The 14,886-nt window shown below is 40.3% G+C and overlaps 1 protein-coding gene across 18 annotated transcripts in view; it reads right to left on the bottom strand.

Annotated features, from left to right (window-relative positions):
• The window catches only part of WDR19 (WD repeat domain 19), a 92,350-nt gene that overhangs the window by 73,215 nt on the left and 4,249 nt on the right, over nucleotides 1-14,886 (bottom strand). For all 18 annotated transcript variants that reach the window (XR_014812318.1, XR_014812321.1, XR_014812320.1 and 15 more), the window contains exons 3-7: nucleotides 14,613-14,678; nucleotides 12,458-12,583; nucleotides 7,798-7,913; nucleotides 4,366-4,481; nucleotides 553-633 (exon numbers count right to left, since the gene is read on the bottom strand). Coding sequence is in view for 3 of the 18 variants with exons in the window: in XM_021101109.2 (XP_020956768.2) it covers nucleotides 553-633; nucleotides 4,366-4,481; nucleotides 7,798-7,913; nucleotides 12,458-12,583; nucleotides 14,613-14,678 (505 nt within the window). In the remaining 15 variants the exon portion in view is untranslated. The remainder of the gene's footprint in view (nucleotides 1-552; nucleotides 634-4,365; nucleotides 4,482-7,797; nucleotides 7,914-12,457; nucleotides 12,584-14,612; nucleotides 14,679-14,886) is intronic.

Raw genomic sequence — 14,886 nt, 5'->3', positions numbered from 1 at the left:
CAGTTGAGGGTGTAACTGTTGGGGAGAGAAAAGGGTGCCTTACTTACTGGGCTCATTAAGTGTAAAAGATACACATAAAAAGAGGCACACTTGAATATATTTCTTTGATTCTAAGATGCTACCAATTATGTCATCAATTTAATAAGAGCTTTTTAAGAAACAAAGAAACATTACTCCATTAAATATGATCTTGTTGATTATGAAAATCATCTGGGTTTCAGAATGTTACTGTGTGGCAGGGGAAACGAATCTAAGCTATTAAAAAAATAAACCTGTAGGTTCCAGAGCTCTGGTCACCACATCTGACAGAGTGAGAGTAAAACACCACGTAGAAATCAATACCCTCATTTATAAAAGTGCCGGCACTGTTTTCGCTCCCATAAGAATGAGAAAAACAGCAACAAACCTAACAGGAAGCTGTCCTCATTTGGGCCAAATAAAGATGATAATTTATTTACCACTATAGATTCTGAACCATCCTAGAAAAAGAGACAGTATATTCTACAAAATTACCAAAATCAGCTGGGCCTGGATTTGATTTAAGATTCTTACCGTGCTTTCAGCGGCAGAGGTCCGGTCATCAGTCTTCATCATGGAAAACTGCATGTCGCTGGGCTCTGATCTCACCGGTGTCTGTCGGGGTGAAAGTACTACCACTATGAATAAAGCCCACACTCCAATTCACTATATCAATAATACCCCAGGTAAGCTGCTTTCATTTCCATTACAGGTTGCACTGACAACCTAAAAATCCCACCGCTACAAACATCTAGAAATTCTGGATGAAACGGAACATCCATCTTATTAAATGGCTAAGACAAGTTTGAAAGAAGGGAAGGAAAACATCCAGGGGCCATAAGCAAAGACCAAACTGAAAACCAAAGTGTGTGCAGAAACTGATGCTACAGATACGCAGAGTAGAGGCCGGCAAAAGGAGAAAATAAAGAAGCCCATTTGGTTTATTCTGGGCTTTGGGTCAGAAAAACTATTTTCAAGACCTTACCTCCTATGCTCACTATGGCTAAGGTCCAAATTTGCATTATGAGTGGTCTAGAAACTCCCTAAAGTATTTTGCAAAAATGAAATCTAAAGCTTCTTCCCACACTGCAAAAAAACTTCCATAGATAAGCTCTGTTGAAGATGAGCTCATAATTCGAAATAAGAAAAGTTCCCAGGCTAGGGATCAAACCTGTGCCACAGCAGTGACCCAAGCCACGGCAGTGACCATGCTGGATCTTTAACTGCTAGACCACTAGGGAGCTCCAAAATAAACACTTTTAAAATGACTAAAAACATAAAAGGACTCAATACTAAAAAAGACAACACTTTCTTTCAAAGTCCAGGCAGATTTTACAAAGTACTTTCTACAAATAAAAACTGGAGTCATTAAAATTAAAAGACTCAATGGGATACAGAGAAGATTAGACAAATTCAAAGAAAGAATAAGTGAATTGATTTGAGGAAATTACCCTGAAGGTTGCACAGAATGACCAAACTACGAAAGAGAGCGTGAGAGAGATAAGAAGATTCAACATATGTCTAACAGTTACTCCAAAAAGATAGACTAGAAAGAGCAAGAGGTGAATTTCAAAAACATAATGACTAGGGGTTTTCCAGAACTGATGAAAGACAGCAATCTTCAGATTCAGGAAGCAAGATAAGTCCTCAGCAGGATAAATAAAAATAAATCCACACGGGTTCCACTGGAGGGCCCTGCAGAACAGCTAAGTCAAAGCAATTTGGAGAAAATATCAAATGAAGCAATACTCTAAGACATGCTTTGTTTACCACATCAAAGTAGTATGTCAAATTCTGGAAGCATACTTCTTGAGATGAAAAATAGGAAATAAAAAAAAAGGAAAATAGTTGTCTTGTATTAAATAATGGCTCAATGACAGTGGCTTCCTGGGATATTACATGGACAAGTCTCTAAGGTCATGTCTTGATTCAGTAAAGGAAAAAACTGCCAGCATCCACTGATGGCATCTGATATGGGGACCTGAGCATGCTAATTCTAAAGAATATATAATAAATTCAAAACAGAATTTATAGAATATTCAAAATCACAAGGTTTCCAAAAACTACTTTTTACAGCAATGCCACATTAATATTCCTCAAGACCCACTTGTAATCTGCTCAATACTTTCAAAACATTCTAAATAACAAGAACCAACTTTTTTCTTCAGCCTTATATTCTATAAATTCTCACAGCCTACATTTTCAGTCAGTTCAGTTACAAACAAGCCATGAACAAGGTTTTTCCTCTTATCTTTGTTTTATTCTGTTTGGAGTGAATGACAGCAACCGCTAAATGTCTTATGATGTCCACTAAAACGAGTTTTAGCAGGGCACATGGTCACCCTGGAAGACCACATTTGCAGCTTTCCCAGCAGGAGTGAGGTGTGACCAAAGGACGTGAACGGAAATGATGACTGCATCTTCCAGATCAGGCTGTGCACAAATTTCTTTCACTCCTAGTTTCTCCGGTTCCCTTCCCTGGGGGCTGAAATGCGGATGCGGTGCTGGCACGCTAGCTTTAACCATGCAAATGAGGGCAAAACACATTAGAAAAATAGTGGACCAATAAGAGAGAAGGCACCTGGTGAAGCAGAGATACAGGGATGACCCACCTACCTCTTCGTCATGTGAGAAAAAGAGAGGGGGGAAAAAACCCACCCCAACAACCATAATCCTAGAGTCTTTGTAATTTGGGGTCTGTTACAATAGTTTAGCCTTTACCCTGACTGAGTTAGATCATTTTCCCCTTACAGATTCACAACCCAACTTCATGACTTTTATTTCACAAATGCTAAAGGAGTTAGCTCTACCACACAACTTGACTGTCATATAGGGCCATACGTGTTTTCTTGGGATCACTTTTCTTTTGAGACAAGAGGCCTGTGGTGGGCAGCCTCTAGGATGGTCCTCAATGATCCTCACCTCCTGGGTTTTGTGCCTTTGTGTATTCCCCATCCCAGCCCGGAGAGTGGGCTGGACCTAGAGACTCAGAATATGGCAAAAATAATTTTGAGATCTGGTTATTCATTAAGAGAGTGTGGCCTAAGTCTTGAATGACTCCTCTCACCCTCTTGCCAGCTGCTTTGTTATGAGGTTCTCTATGGAGCCATCTGTGTGGCAAAGAAATGAGGCAGGCTTCCGGTCAACAGCCAGAGAAGAACTGAGACCCTGAGCCTGTCAACAACCAAATGAGCTTGGAAAGAGATTTTCCCCAGTCAAGCCTTCAGATGAGACTGCAGCCCAGCCTGACTGCAGCCTCATGAGAGACCTTGAGGCAGAAGCACCCAGCTTAGCTGAACCTGGATTCCTCATCTATAAAAACTGTGGAGCAATGTTTGTTGTTTTATATTTATATTCAATTTGGCCACACCTACAGCATGTGGAAGTTCTAAGGCCAGGGACTGAACCTGTGCCTCAGCAGCGACCCAAGCCGCTACAGTGACAATGCCAGAATATTGACCAGCTGCACCACACGGGGACTCCTAATGTTTGTTGTTTTAAACTGCGAAGTTTTGGGGGAAAGCTGTTATGCAGCAATAGATAACTAATATAAGACCATATTTCCTATTTCTTCTACAGTACCATGTAATTTGCAGGTATTCAAAGAATGTGCTTGTCAATACTGCTCTACAAATACTAAATTGTAAGCCAAATCATCCAAAGTGAAATTTTGCCATTGGAGAGATTATATACCTATTGGTGATATAAATTCCCTTGAAGAAGGGTCTCTGAAGATCTACTCAATTTAGGGAAATTTAAATAGCATAAAATTTAACCCTAAAATTAAATTTAATTAGGATTAGTTTGGAAGCAATTTAACATATCAGTTAAAGGTATGGGCTTTAGAATCAGGCATACCTGGAAGTTCCCTTGTGGCAGAGGGGGTTAAAGATCAGGTATTGTTGCAGCTCTGGCATGGGCTGCAACTGTGATGTGGGTTTGATCCCTGGCCCAGGAACTGTCACATGCTGTGAGCACAGCCCCCCCCCCAAAAAAAATCAGGCAGACCTGATACTGAGTCCAGTTGTTAACATTTACATTGTAAATACACATACATGAAATAGAGTTATTTAACAATTACACTGTCTGACTATTACCACAGAGTTGATAATCCATGCTTATACTAGATAATGGGAAAAGTACAAAGGACAATATTTGCATAAAGTATTCATACTGAAGAAAAATGCCCTAAGACATAAAAAGAAAAAATTGTGATGTTTAGGGTATGCAGTTATTGTATACATTTCTCACATAGAGATTTTTAACTTTCATAGATTGGTTTGAGAGACAAACTTTATTTGGAGGAAAATCTGAATATAGCAGACCAAAGAGACATGGCTGGATTACCTGTCTTATCGTGTCACCTTCCTGATTACTAACTGTAATCATTTTATCTTCACCACCTAAAGCAAGCATATTTTCTGCATTCCAACATCCACATGTGATTCTCTTAGTATGTTTTCCTGAAAAAGAGATGTTTTTGTACAGACATATTGATTTCTCCAAAAGATATTTTTAAAAATCTGTGGGGTTCATCTGAAAATTTAGGTAATATACCATGGACACTGAATAGATGAGGGAATTTAAACGCTCATCAAAGCAGTTAGTGTCTAAGCAACCTTATTTAAAACAGTTTACTACTAAGTATAAAGGCAATCCTGTTTTCCAACTTTTTATGTGGGAATGAGCATAGGCCCTACTATAAAAAGACAGTCCACCCCTTGACGAGTTTGTTTCCCAAATAACCAAACCTAACACGAGAAGTCAGTCTCAAAGCGCTGAAGTTATCTTGACTATATTCAGCGTCATGGTGTGGTGGACCTTTGGCATAAACAGATTCAACATCACAGTTTTGACTATTCATGGAAAACTAAAGGATACACAGAGATGTGCGATAATACTGAGGTGCCAGTATGAATGCACCTTAGTGGGGCTTGTGTTACGATTGAGCCATTTAGCTAGGGAGGGATATGAGAGAGCCACTAAATATTAGAACACCTTTTTATTGAGCTGTCTAGCCAGTGCAAAAACCCTACTTTGGGGTGGACATCACATGCCTGACTGTGGACATTTGTTGAAGGTCCTGGGATATGTAAATACTCAAGAGTCCCAAGGGTAATTAAGTCTATGGATTGCTGAGGCAGACTGCCTGTATTTGGATTCAGTGGTTTCAACACATTGCAAAACCTTGGGTATGGTACTTAACCCTTCTATTCCTTAGTCCCATTGTCCAAAAACTGGGGATAATGGTAGGAGCTCTCTCAGAGGGTTGAGGATCAAAGGACTTAAAGCATTTAGAAGGGCGCCAGGCATAGAGGAAGTGCTGTAGCAGTGTTTGCTACTTCAGCTGATACTGAGACAGAGATCATGTCCCTTATAGACCCTAATACAGCAGAAAGCAAGCTCCAAATATACAGTCATTAAGCGAGCAGACTCTGAGGCAAAAGAGTGCCAAGTGTGTCAGAGGCTTAGTTAGGAGGCCAGGACATGAAGAAAGATGAGGAAGAGATGAAGTCAGGGAGTTGGCAAGGGCCAAGGCATGGAAGGCGTGGCTGGCCATTGTGAGGACTTTGACCCTGGGGTGACATGGAGAGCCTCTGCAGAGTTTGAGCAGAAGGCTCACTCTGGCTTCTGGGTTGAGAATATGCGATAGCAGGGCAAGAGCTGAAGCAGGCAGACCTGTTAAGAGATTGCAGAAATTCAGGTGGAAGGTATCCGAGCCCCACCCTATGCTGGAAGGAGTAGAGGGGAGAACAGTCTTGACTCTATAGAGATATTTGGAGGTAGATTCTACAAGATTTTGTGACAAATGAGGTAGAGGGTATGAGAAAGAGAAGAGTCCAGGATAATGATAAGGTCTGCCCAAATCCTCAAGAGGGTGCAACGTCATCAATGATGAGAGGGAGAGCTCTGGGTTTGGGCAATATTAAATTGGAAGTGTTGGCTAGAAATCTCACTGGAGATGTTGAGTAAGTAGTTGGATGTATGAGTGTCGAGTGTGAAAGAGATAAATACAGAACTAGAGAGGAAGCACTGGAAATCAGGAGACCAGAGCACAAAGGTCCAGGGAACATTCAGCAAGAGGCTAGGACAAAGGAGACTGTGCCGACCACAGATTAAGACACTTGGGTGGTACATTGGAAGTGGGTATCCCAAGTAACAGGCATTCAAAGGGAAAAAGGAGGGAAGAGAGATGCAAAGATGCCAAAGACAAACTTCTTTCTCCACTCAAGAAAGGGAGAAGAAATCTTTCCTTTCCTTCTAGGGCTCAGAACTCAGGTTTCAACTGCCTTAACATCAGAAAAGACAGTTAACACGTTCTGTGAGTTTACTTAATGGTGTTCTGGGCACTTGACACGTACTGATTAACTTAATAATAATGTATAGTTAATATACTACAGTAATGAAATGTGAATCATGTTACTGGGGGACTGGCAATATTAAGTAAACTGTGGTCAACGAAATCCATGCATATTAGAACCATGCAAAGTGAGAACTGCCTGTATCTAGCCCAGTTCAAGGAGATAAACCAGAGCAAGATGAAACAAGCTGACTGGCCGATCACGCTGTCATGCACCTGCTATCAGAAGTGGATTGGCTTGGTTTTAGGAAAGTAAATTATTGAAATGGAAAAAAAGCAGAGCCACAAATCATAACCAACTCTGAAAGAGGCAGCTAAAGAACCTAAGATATATAATTAACCTGACTCTTTTCAGGTCCATTTTACATCAATAAATTAGACTGAGATTAGAATCAACATTCATATTAAATACAAAGATCACATATAAAATCATGTATACATGACAGGTACTGACACAAAATAATGATGCACTGACAAATTATTTTCTTATGCCTCAAGTGTCAAAATTTCTGGGGCTTCTGAGTTAACTGACAGGTATACCTGCAAACGAGGTGGGATAGAGAACACGCCTACTATTGAAGTCAAAGAGACAAATCAATCTATACGACAAAAGCTGATTTTTGTAACTCAAAAATTTTAAATTTTTTTATATGGATCAATGACATTAGTTTAGCTAGAGCACTAAAAATATTCGTAGGCAAGATATGCATACATGTGAAAATAATTTGCAAGGAGCCAGTGTCTTTAAAAGAAAGGCACTTTCTCAGGAATTCTGTGCGCACTATTATCTCCAGCATTTAATCTCTTCGTTAGCAGTGCATTACACTGGCCACCTGTATGTAATTAAGCCACTCAGTTCACCAGTCACCAGCATGACATTACGGTAACTGAAAAGAATGGATACTGTGTCCTCCGGGTATTCAGAAAGCAGATCCTAAGTGACCAGAGGTTGGGGGCAACCAAAGAGACTGAACCTAGAGGGTCAGAGAAGGAATAAACACACATAAACTCCCTGAGGCAACTGCAACTCCTAGTCTACACCTAGATTAGTGTTTGGAGTGTGTGAGGGGTCAGAATTAGGAGGCTGGATAGACTCTGCCCAAGAAGTCATCAGATATCTTGGTCTGACTACTAAGGCGTTGACATGCATATTAGCTACTCCGTGCCAAAGGTACAATCTGGGTGAGACAGATGGAAGGTGTCCAATGGCACAGGCTCAGCTTAGCGTAGCCTGCGAAATTCTTAGTAGGAGCTGAAGAGGGATGGTCTAGCTTAGCTAAATGAATGGCTTGACCAGGGGAGTCTTAATTTGAAACTACAAAATTTCCCTTGCAGTATCAGGGAAATCTGAGGTGGTAAAAATTTACATTTATGTAGAGCATCTCCAATATTTCGCAGTGTTGCCAGCTATAACCTACCAAGGACAGGAATCTTTCGCGACGTCTGACGATTATAAATAAGCAAATTCCCTTTAACGGTTCCAACAGCCAGGAAACTTCCAAATTTTGACCAAAGAAGGAAAGACATTTGATCCCTGTAACATTAAGATATAAATTACTAAACAGTGCACAATCATAACCCCCAAAGAGTCCTTTTGAAAAGTACTTCATGAATCATTTTAACATCTACTTAGAAGCTGGAGTACAAAATTACAACATAATGCTTTGGGACAAAGAGTAAGTGCTAAAGCCATTTTGAGACATTGTAAAACGATCTTAGGTTCAGAGAGACAAATGTATGATGAATCTAGGCTTCAATTCAGTCACGACAGAATCTTAAATTTCATGAGATGAACTCATGATGAGACAATTAATTTTTTTTAAAATCTGATAACATGATATATTAAATTGGAACAATCGCTGGGAATCCATGACCTGAAAAAGGACATATATTTTCCAGCTGTCACTGTTAAGAGTAGCTCAGAAAGAGGTAGAAAGCACATTTACTCACCACCAGTTTTTAGGGCTCATTGTAGGACTCACAGGTTGCACTTTTACATGATTCTCTACTAGAGGGAATCAGGACTCCCTGGAGAGAAGCTCATTCCATATATTGAGGAAAGAAATCACAATGGGTCTAGAAAAGTGCTTATGAAAGTGCAATCCTAGAAGTTCCCGTCGTAGCTCAGGGGTTAACGAACCTGAGGACACAGGTTCAATCCCTGGCCTTGCTCAGTGGGTTAAGGATCTGGCATTGCCCTGAGCTGTGTGTAGGTTGCAGACACAGATTGGATCTCGTGTTGCTGTGGTTGTGGTATAGGCTGGCGGCTACAGCTCTGATTAGACCCCTAGCCTGAAAACTTTCATATGCCACAGGTGGGTCCTTAAGAAGCAAAAAAAGAAAAGAAAATGCAATTGCAGGACCAGTAGCAGCATCTGGGAACTTCAGAAACGCTAGTTCCCAGGTCCCGCCCCAGTCTTTCAGCATGAGAAACTCCAGGGGTGGCGCCCAGCTGTCAGGTGTTTTCAGAAGCTCTCCAGGTGAGCTGCAGCCAAACTTTAAGAGGCAAAGATAGAACATGCTAGTGTTTTCAGAAAGCTATGCAGCTTTCAAGAATGTTGAATGCAGTTAATAAAAGGACAAAAAAAGAGTTTCCTCTGTGGTACAGCAGGTTAAGGATCAAGCGTTGTCTCTCCAGGGGTGCAGGTTTGAACCCGGGCCTGGCGCCGTGGTTAAGGATCTGGTGTTGCTACCTACAGCAGCTATGGTGTACACTGCAGTTTTGGCTTGGATTCAGTCCCTGGCCTGGGAACTTCCGTATGCTGCAGGGGTGGCCAAAAAAGAACAAAACAAAAGGAACAAAAGAGTAAGCTTAAAGGGGTTTCTTCTGGCTAAATTAGGGGAATTTGAGCATTAAAAATTCCATATGTGATTGAAACAAGTTGAGTTCAATGAAAGGCCATAAAACATCATGACACTTGGAAGAAAAAAATTCACTTAAAACATAGGAAAAGTTAGTTCTAATAATAGGTGATTAAAATATTTAGTTAAACATTAATTTTAATGAGAAATATTAAAATACCAGGCTGCTAGGTTTCTTCAGTTGAGTGTATGTTTGTAATTATATTAAGTATACAGTATATTTTATAAAAGATATTAAGTACATATTTTATAAAAGATAAATATGCAGTTGTCTCTTATTTAATTAAGTATGGCACTCATGAGATATGCCTCTCAGATCTCCAACTACAGAATGGGTAACTGAAAAAAAAAAAAAATTAGATCTCCCAGGTGGCCTAGAGGTTAGGGACTCTGCATTGCCACTGCTGTAGCTCAGGTTCAATCCCTGGCCCAGGAACTTCTGCACACCACAGGTGATGTCACAAAAAAAAAAAAAAAAGGGGGGGGGGGAAGAAAGCCCAAGGGCCCCAGCTGTTACGCATTGGAGTCCATCACCTCGGTGTGCTGGGGCTGCATGTTTCCACCGACTGCACCGGGCAACAAAGGAGTGTGGCCGGGATACTGCTGAGGCCGTTCCTTGGAGACACGGGACTCCTTCGGTGGTAACCTTGGCTCAGACTGGGCCGAGCGGAACTCGGCAGAATGGAGCTGCAGTCTAAGATGCTTCTACCTCCCTTTCTTTTTTTTCGTCTTTTTAGGACCACACCCTCAGCACATGGACGTTCCCAGGCTAGGGGTCGAATTGGAGCTGTAGCTGCCGGCCACAGCCACAGCCACATGGGATCCGAGCTACAACTGCGACCTATACCACAGCCCACGGCAACGCTGGATCCTTAACCCACTGAGCAAGGCCAGGGATCAAACCTGCATCCTAATGAATACCAGTGGGGTTTGCTACCGATGGGACATGACGGAAATTCCTCTCCCTCCCTTTCTTCCTTCTCTCCTTCAAAGGGTCAGACAGGCATTATGGTCTGATGGCTCTTCTACCCTCTTCTTCCCCACGTAGGTGTTTCCTGTGATAAATATCTTACACATTTAATCCTGTTTTGGGAGTCTGCTTCTCAGAAGACATGAATAAAATAGTACAGGAGAAAAGAGAAACTATATGACAAGAACGAGGCCTCTCAGCAACAGTGGTCACATGTAGTAAGAGTCCATCCAATAGTTGATCAGTACTGCCAGTCACACAACAACCAGCTAGAGAGAGGGTTAAGCAGGGTACTCCAAGAAGACCACAGAATCAATTATCTTCAAAAGAAGAGCTAGCTAAATGGACTCCATCTCTCTTTGGACAGACTCCAGAGGGCCCTACAAAGTACAGTAAGACACTAAGACATACATAAGTTTCCAATAATGCTAACAGATCAGGCCAGGGTATAATAATTACAAATATTTCTGGCCAAGCAAAATGTAAAGAATATATTACTTTAGGAAAATGCAACTGACTACAAAAAAAAAAAAGAAAAGAAAAGAAAAAGAAAAGGGCAAACTATGTGGCTATGTGAAAGGCCGAAAGGCACTGTCTTTAAAAAATCTTGCTGATGTGATAACGGCAATCAGAAAAGCGGCTGAACAGGTGCTCAGGTCTGAATGGCCCTGGGAGAAGCAACCGCTTCCCGTGATCCCACAAAGAATGAATTGTTGGTTGATGAACCAGATGTTGTATTCAGAGTTTCTCTGAAAATACTTCTGGATCCCAGGCGTATAACTCAATGATTACTGCTATAGGCCTAGGTAGGATCAGGGTTAAGTACCACTATAATCATAGAAAAGTATAAAAAATACATTTAGCGAAAATGATAACAAATTCAACCCATTGTGTTCACGTAATAATTTAAGATAGTTAAGGGGCATTGCAGTAAGCTTTGCAATGATTATATTAGAATGTTTTCTGAATAATTTGTGTCTGAAGTGCTCAAAAGAAATCAGATTACATCCGTAAATTAAATTTAAATTGTTTAAAGGAAATTCAAGTGTGCAAAATAGTTAAAAATTGATATTCGAAATTTTGTTTATTAACTATCATAATGTAATGGATTGATCATTAACAAAAAAAAAAATGAGTAGGGATACCTTTCCACAGCCAAAGGCCTTTAGACATTAGGTATCAACATCAACAGTACAACACCCTTTATTTTACCTTAATGATAATGACAATAACATCTACCATTCACATTGTTCTTATTTTGGTGCCTGGCTATGGCATACAATTAACTCTCACAACAATCCTGAGATGATGTGAGGAAGTGGCGGGAGGCAGAGTCGCCAGTTCAAAACACCTGGGGTTATTTATGCATTTTCCTCTGGCTGAGAAGCTGGCTTCACTGATGCCAAGTTTGGTGCAAGAACCAGTACTTGATATTAAAAACATTCTCTTGAATGGAGCACACAGGATGTGCAAAATCTTTTGAACAGTGAGGTACTGAAGTGTAAAGGGGCAGAGCAAGAACTGAAGGTTCTCGGACCCAGCAGGATTTAATGTCGATCAGACACTATCACCTGTGGATGTGAGACTCGAGCGTCACTTTGGAGGGTCAAGGGAAAGTGCACTAAGGTGACGTTTGGTCCTGCTCTGCTTGGGGCCACCCTGCTTGTCTGGGATCAGTTATTCATTGCTAAGTAAGCTGGAAAAGCCAAGTCTAATCTTACGGTATGTGTGCAATCTCTTCCTACCCATCGGCAGGCCCCGTGACACCAAGAGGCACCGATTATTACTATACGCATTATATATATGTGTATGTGTATATGTGTGATTATACATAAGATTTCTTATGATTATACATAAGACGTCTGACTTAGAAGTTAATACAGAGAAAGGAAGAGCTGAGAGATGGAGACAATCTTGACTGCATCATTAGAACCCCTGGATCCAGCCATGCCTGCAGTCAACACCATCTCCAGATTTTCCCATATACATTTTCTCTGTTCTTGGACTTTTTAGTATATTCCACTGGAAGCAACTTTTGAAGAAGCTACTATATTTTATAATTATAACAATTTTATTCTAATTAATTGGGCAAATTAATAGGATAACAAAAAGATGAACTTTTTCTTTACAAAAACTCATGAATACATCTCATTTATAATGAAAGTGGTAAATACTGCTGGCATCAAATCTGCAAATAATCATGCTTCTACGTGAAGATTAAAAAAAATAAAAAAAGTTATCCTTACCTCATGCCACTGTCTAACTGGCTGGTCTTATTTGTGTTGGCATCCCATAGATAAATGTAACTGGATTTCTCAGCAATCACTGCTAGGATATCTCCATCTTTATCCCAGTCCATAGCGACACAGTTACTTTTAAAAAAGAGAGCAAAACATCGACTATACTTTTTTTTTTATGTAGGGGAAAAAAATTTAAACACGCAGCTATTCATGATTTTTGTCTATAACAAGATCGTTCAATCTATTTTTGAATTGGTCATAAACTTTCTAAAGTGAAAAATATAGCGCAGCATCCACTTCTTCAATAATACTAGCACCAATTTCGTTGTTGAGAAGTTGAAAAAATATGAATTCTAAATATTTCCATATACTATATTAAATATAATTATACCAAATAAGCTAGCAGATTTTTTTTGTTTATTTTTTGGCTGCACGCATGGCATGTGCAAGTTCCTGGGCCAGGGATCAAATCTGCACCTCAGCAGTGACCTGGGCCACAACAGTGCCGATGCTGGATCCTTAACCTGCTGTGCCACAAGGAAACTCCAGCAGATTTTCTTGAAACCTACAAAGAACCTGGCCTTTGGTAAAACAAACTCACCAAGCACCTCTACAAATGATCACATCTGGAATTAAGAGGTTATTTGTATGATCAAATTTGGAAGGTTATTTCAGATTTACAAAGAGAAAAAGGTACTGATAAGAAACGAAGCTTTATATGGATAAACTGTATATTATAAACAGATCAAGGCTGGGTAGATGCAGGATTGCAAATAGTAAGACTGAATTCGGAAATATGAAATGGAAATAACATTTCTTACTATCTTAATAAGAAAAGGGGTTGGATTAAGACAATAAAGTTATAAATAGGAAATGCTCTATATAACATAACTCCTCAAAGAAGTTTTAGGGTTTTTTTTGGTTTGGTAAGGTTTTCTTTTTGCTTTTTTGAGCCACATCTGCGGCATGTGGAAGTTCTCAGGCTAGGGGTTGAATCAGAGCTACAGCTGCCGGCCTACACCACAGCCACAGCAACGCAGGATCCAAGCCTTGTCTGCTACCTACACCACAGCTCACGGCAGCACCAGATCCTTAAGCCACTGAGTGAGGCCAGGCATCAAACCCACATCCTCATAGATCCTAGTCGGATTTGTTACCACTGAGCCATGATGGGAACTCCCAAAGAAGTTTTTATTAAGTGCCTTCTTTATCTAGCTTGCCCTCTGTTTCCTGGAATACAGAAACCAGAAGTAACAATTAAGAGAGTGGTGGGAAATGCCAAAATGGTGTATCAGGTGGGTGGGAGAGAAGTAAAGCAACCTGATTTGCAAAGATGGTGGAGATAAACTACAGAGAGGACACATGCATTTAAAAAGCCTGGCAGGAGTTCCTGCTGCAGTGCAACAGAATCAGCAGCTCTGGAGTGCTGGGAGGTAGTTTCAATTCCTGGCCCAGCATCGTGGGTTAAGGATCCAGTGCTGCAGCAGCTGAGGAGTATGTCACAGCTGAGGCTCGAAACTGATCCCTGGCCCGGGAACGCCACACGCCACAGGGAGGCCCCAAAATAAAAAATAAAAATAAAAAGCCTAGCAGTCTAAGACCATTTAGGTGAGGGACTCTACACATTGTAATAACCACTGAACCTGTCAGTGAAATAATAAACATACCTAATGATCACACTGAATCATTAAAAATGCCTGTAATACTTACCATCATCTAAAATGATTTCCTTAAAATGGATAAAGCCTTTGTCCCTTAAGTAGTATGTATAAAGTAACTATTTTCCAATGATTATTAGGGAGGATATACCACAGTCACCCAGGCTTATCTTATCTGCATACACACACACACTAAGGCTTGTTTGTAATTAAATAAAAACTCTTTTATATGAATTCATTTATAATTCTGCCTTAAAGCTTATCTGTGAATGTATGCGTATATATAAATATAAACTCTAACTCATATGCTATATACCTATATAGTCCATTGACTACTTGTGGTATAAAAAAACCAAATCTCTTTCAAATGGAAAAAGCAGAAGAACAAATACAGGTTAGATATAAGTCATAAAATTCTACTTGATTATAGTTTTAAGACACTTGTTTTCTTATCTTTTAGGCAACAAAGCTTGAAAAAGTTTTTGATCTGCCTCCGTACTTACCCAGATAAGTTAATTTCACTTCTTTGTTGACCATGGCGATCAAAGATTTTCACAATGTGATCAGCTCTAAAAGCAATCAGAACACAAAGATGTGATTTAAATGTTTCTTCTTATTTATATAAAAAGTAGTTTTTTGGGAGTTCCCATTGTTGGTGCAGCAGAAACGAATCCAACTAGTACCCATGAGGATGCAGGTTTGATCCTTTGCTTCGCCCCGTGGGTTGAGGATCTGGCATTGCTGTGAGCTGTGGGGTAGGTCGCAGATAAGGCTTAG

This window comes from Sus scrofa, chromosome 8, assembly GCF_054392235.1.
Source record: "Sus scrofa isolate SSC_HxYL_T2T_F1_AM1 chromosome 8, Sscrofa_HxYL_maternal_Yorkshire_Landrace_v2.0, whole genome shotgun sequence".
NCBI classification, from domain to species: Eukaryota; Metazoa; Chordata; class Mammalia; order Artiodactyla; family Suidae; genus Sus; species Sus scrofa.
This window is presented reverse-complemented; position numbering and strand designations above follow the sequence as displayed.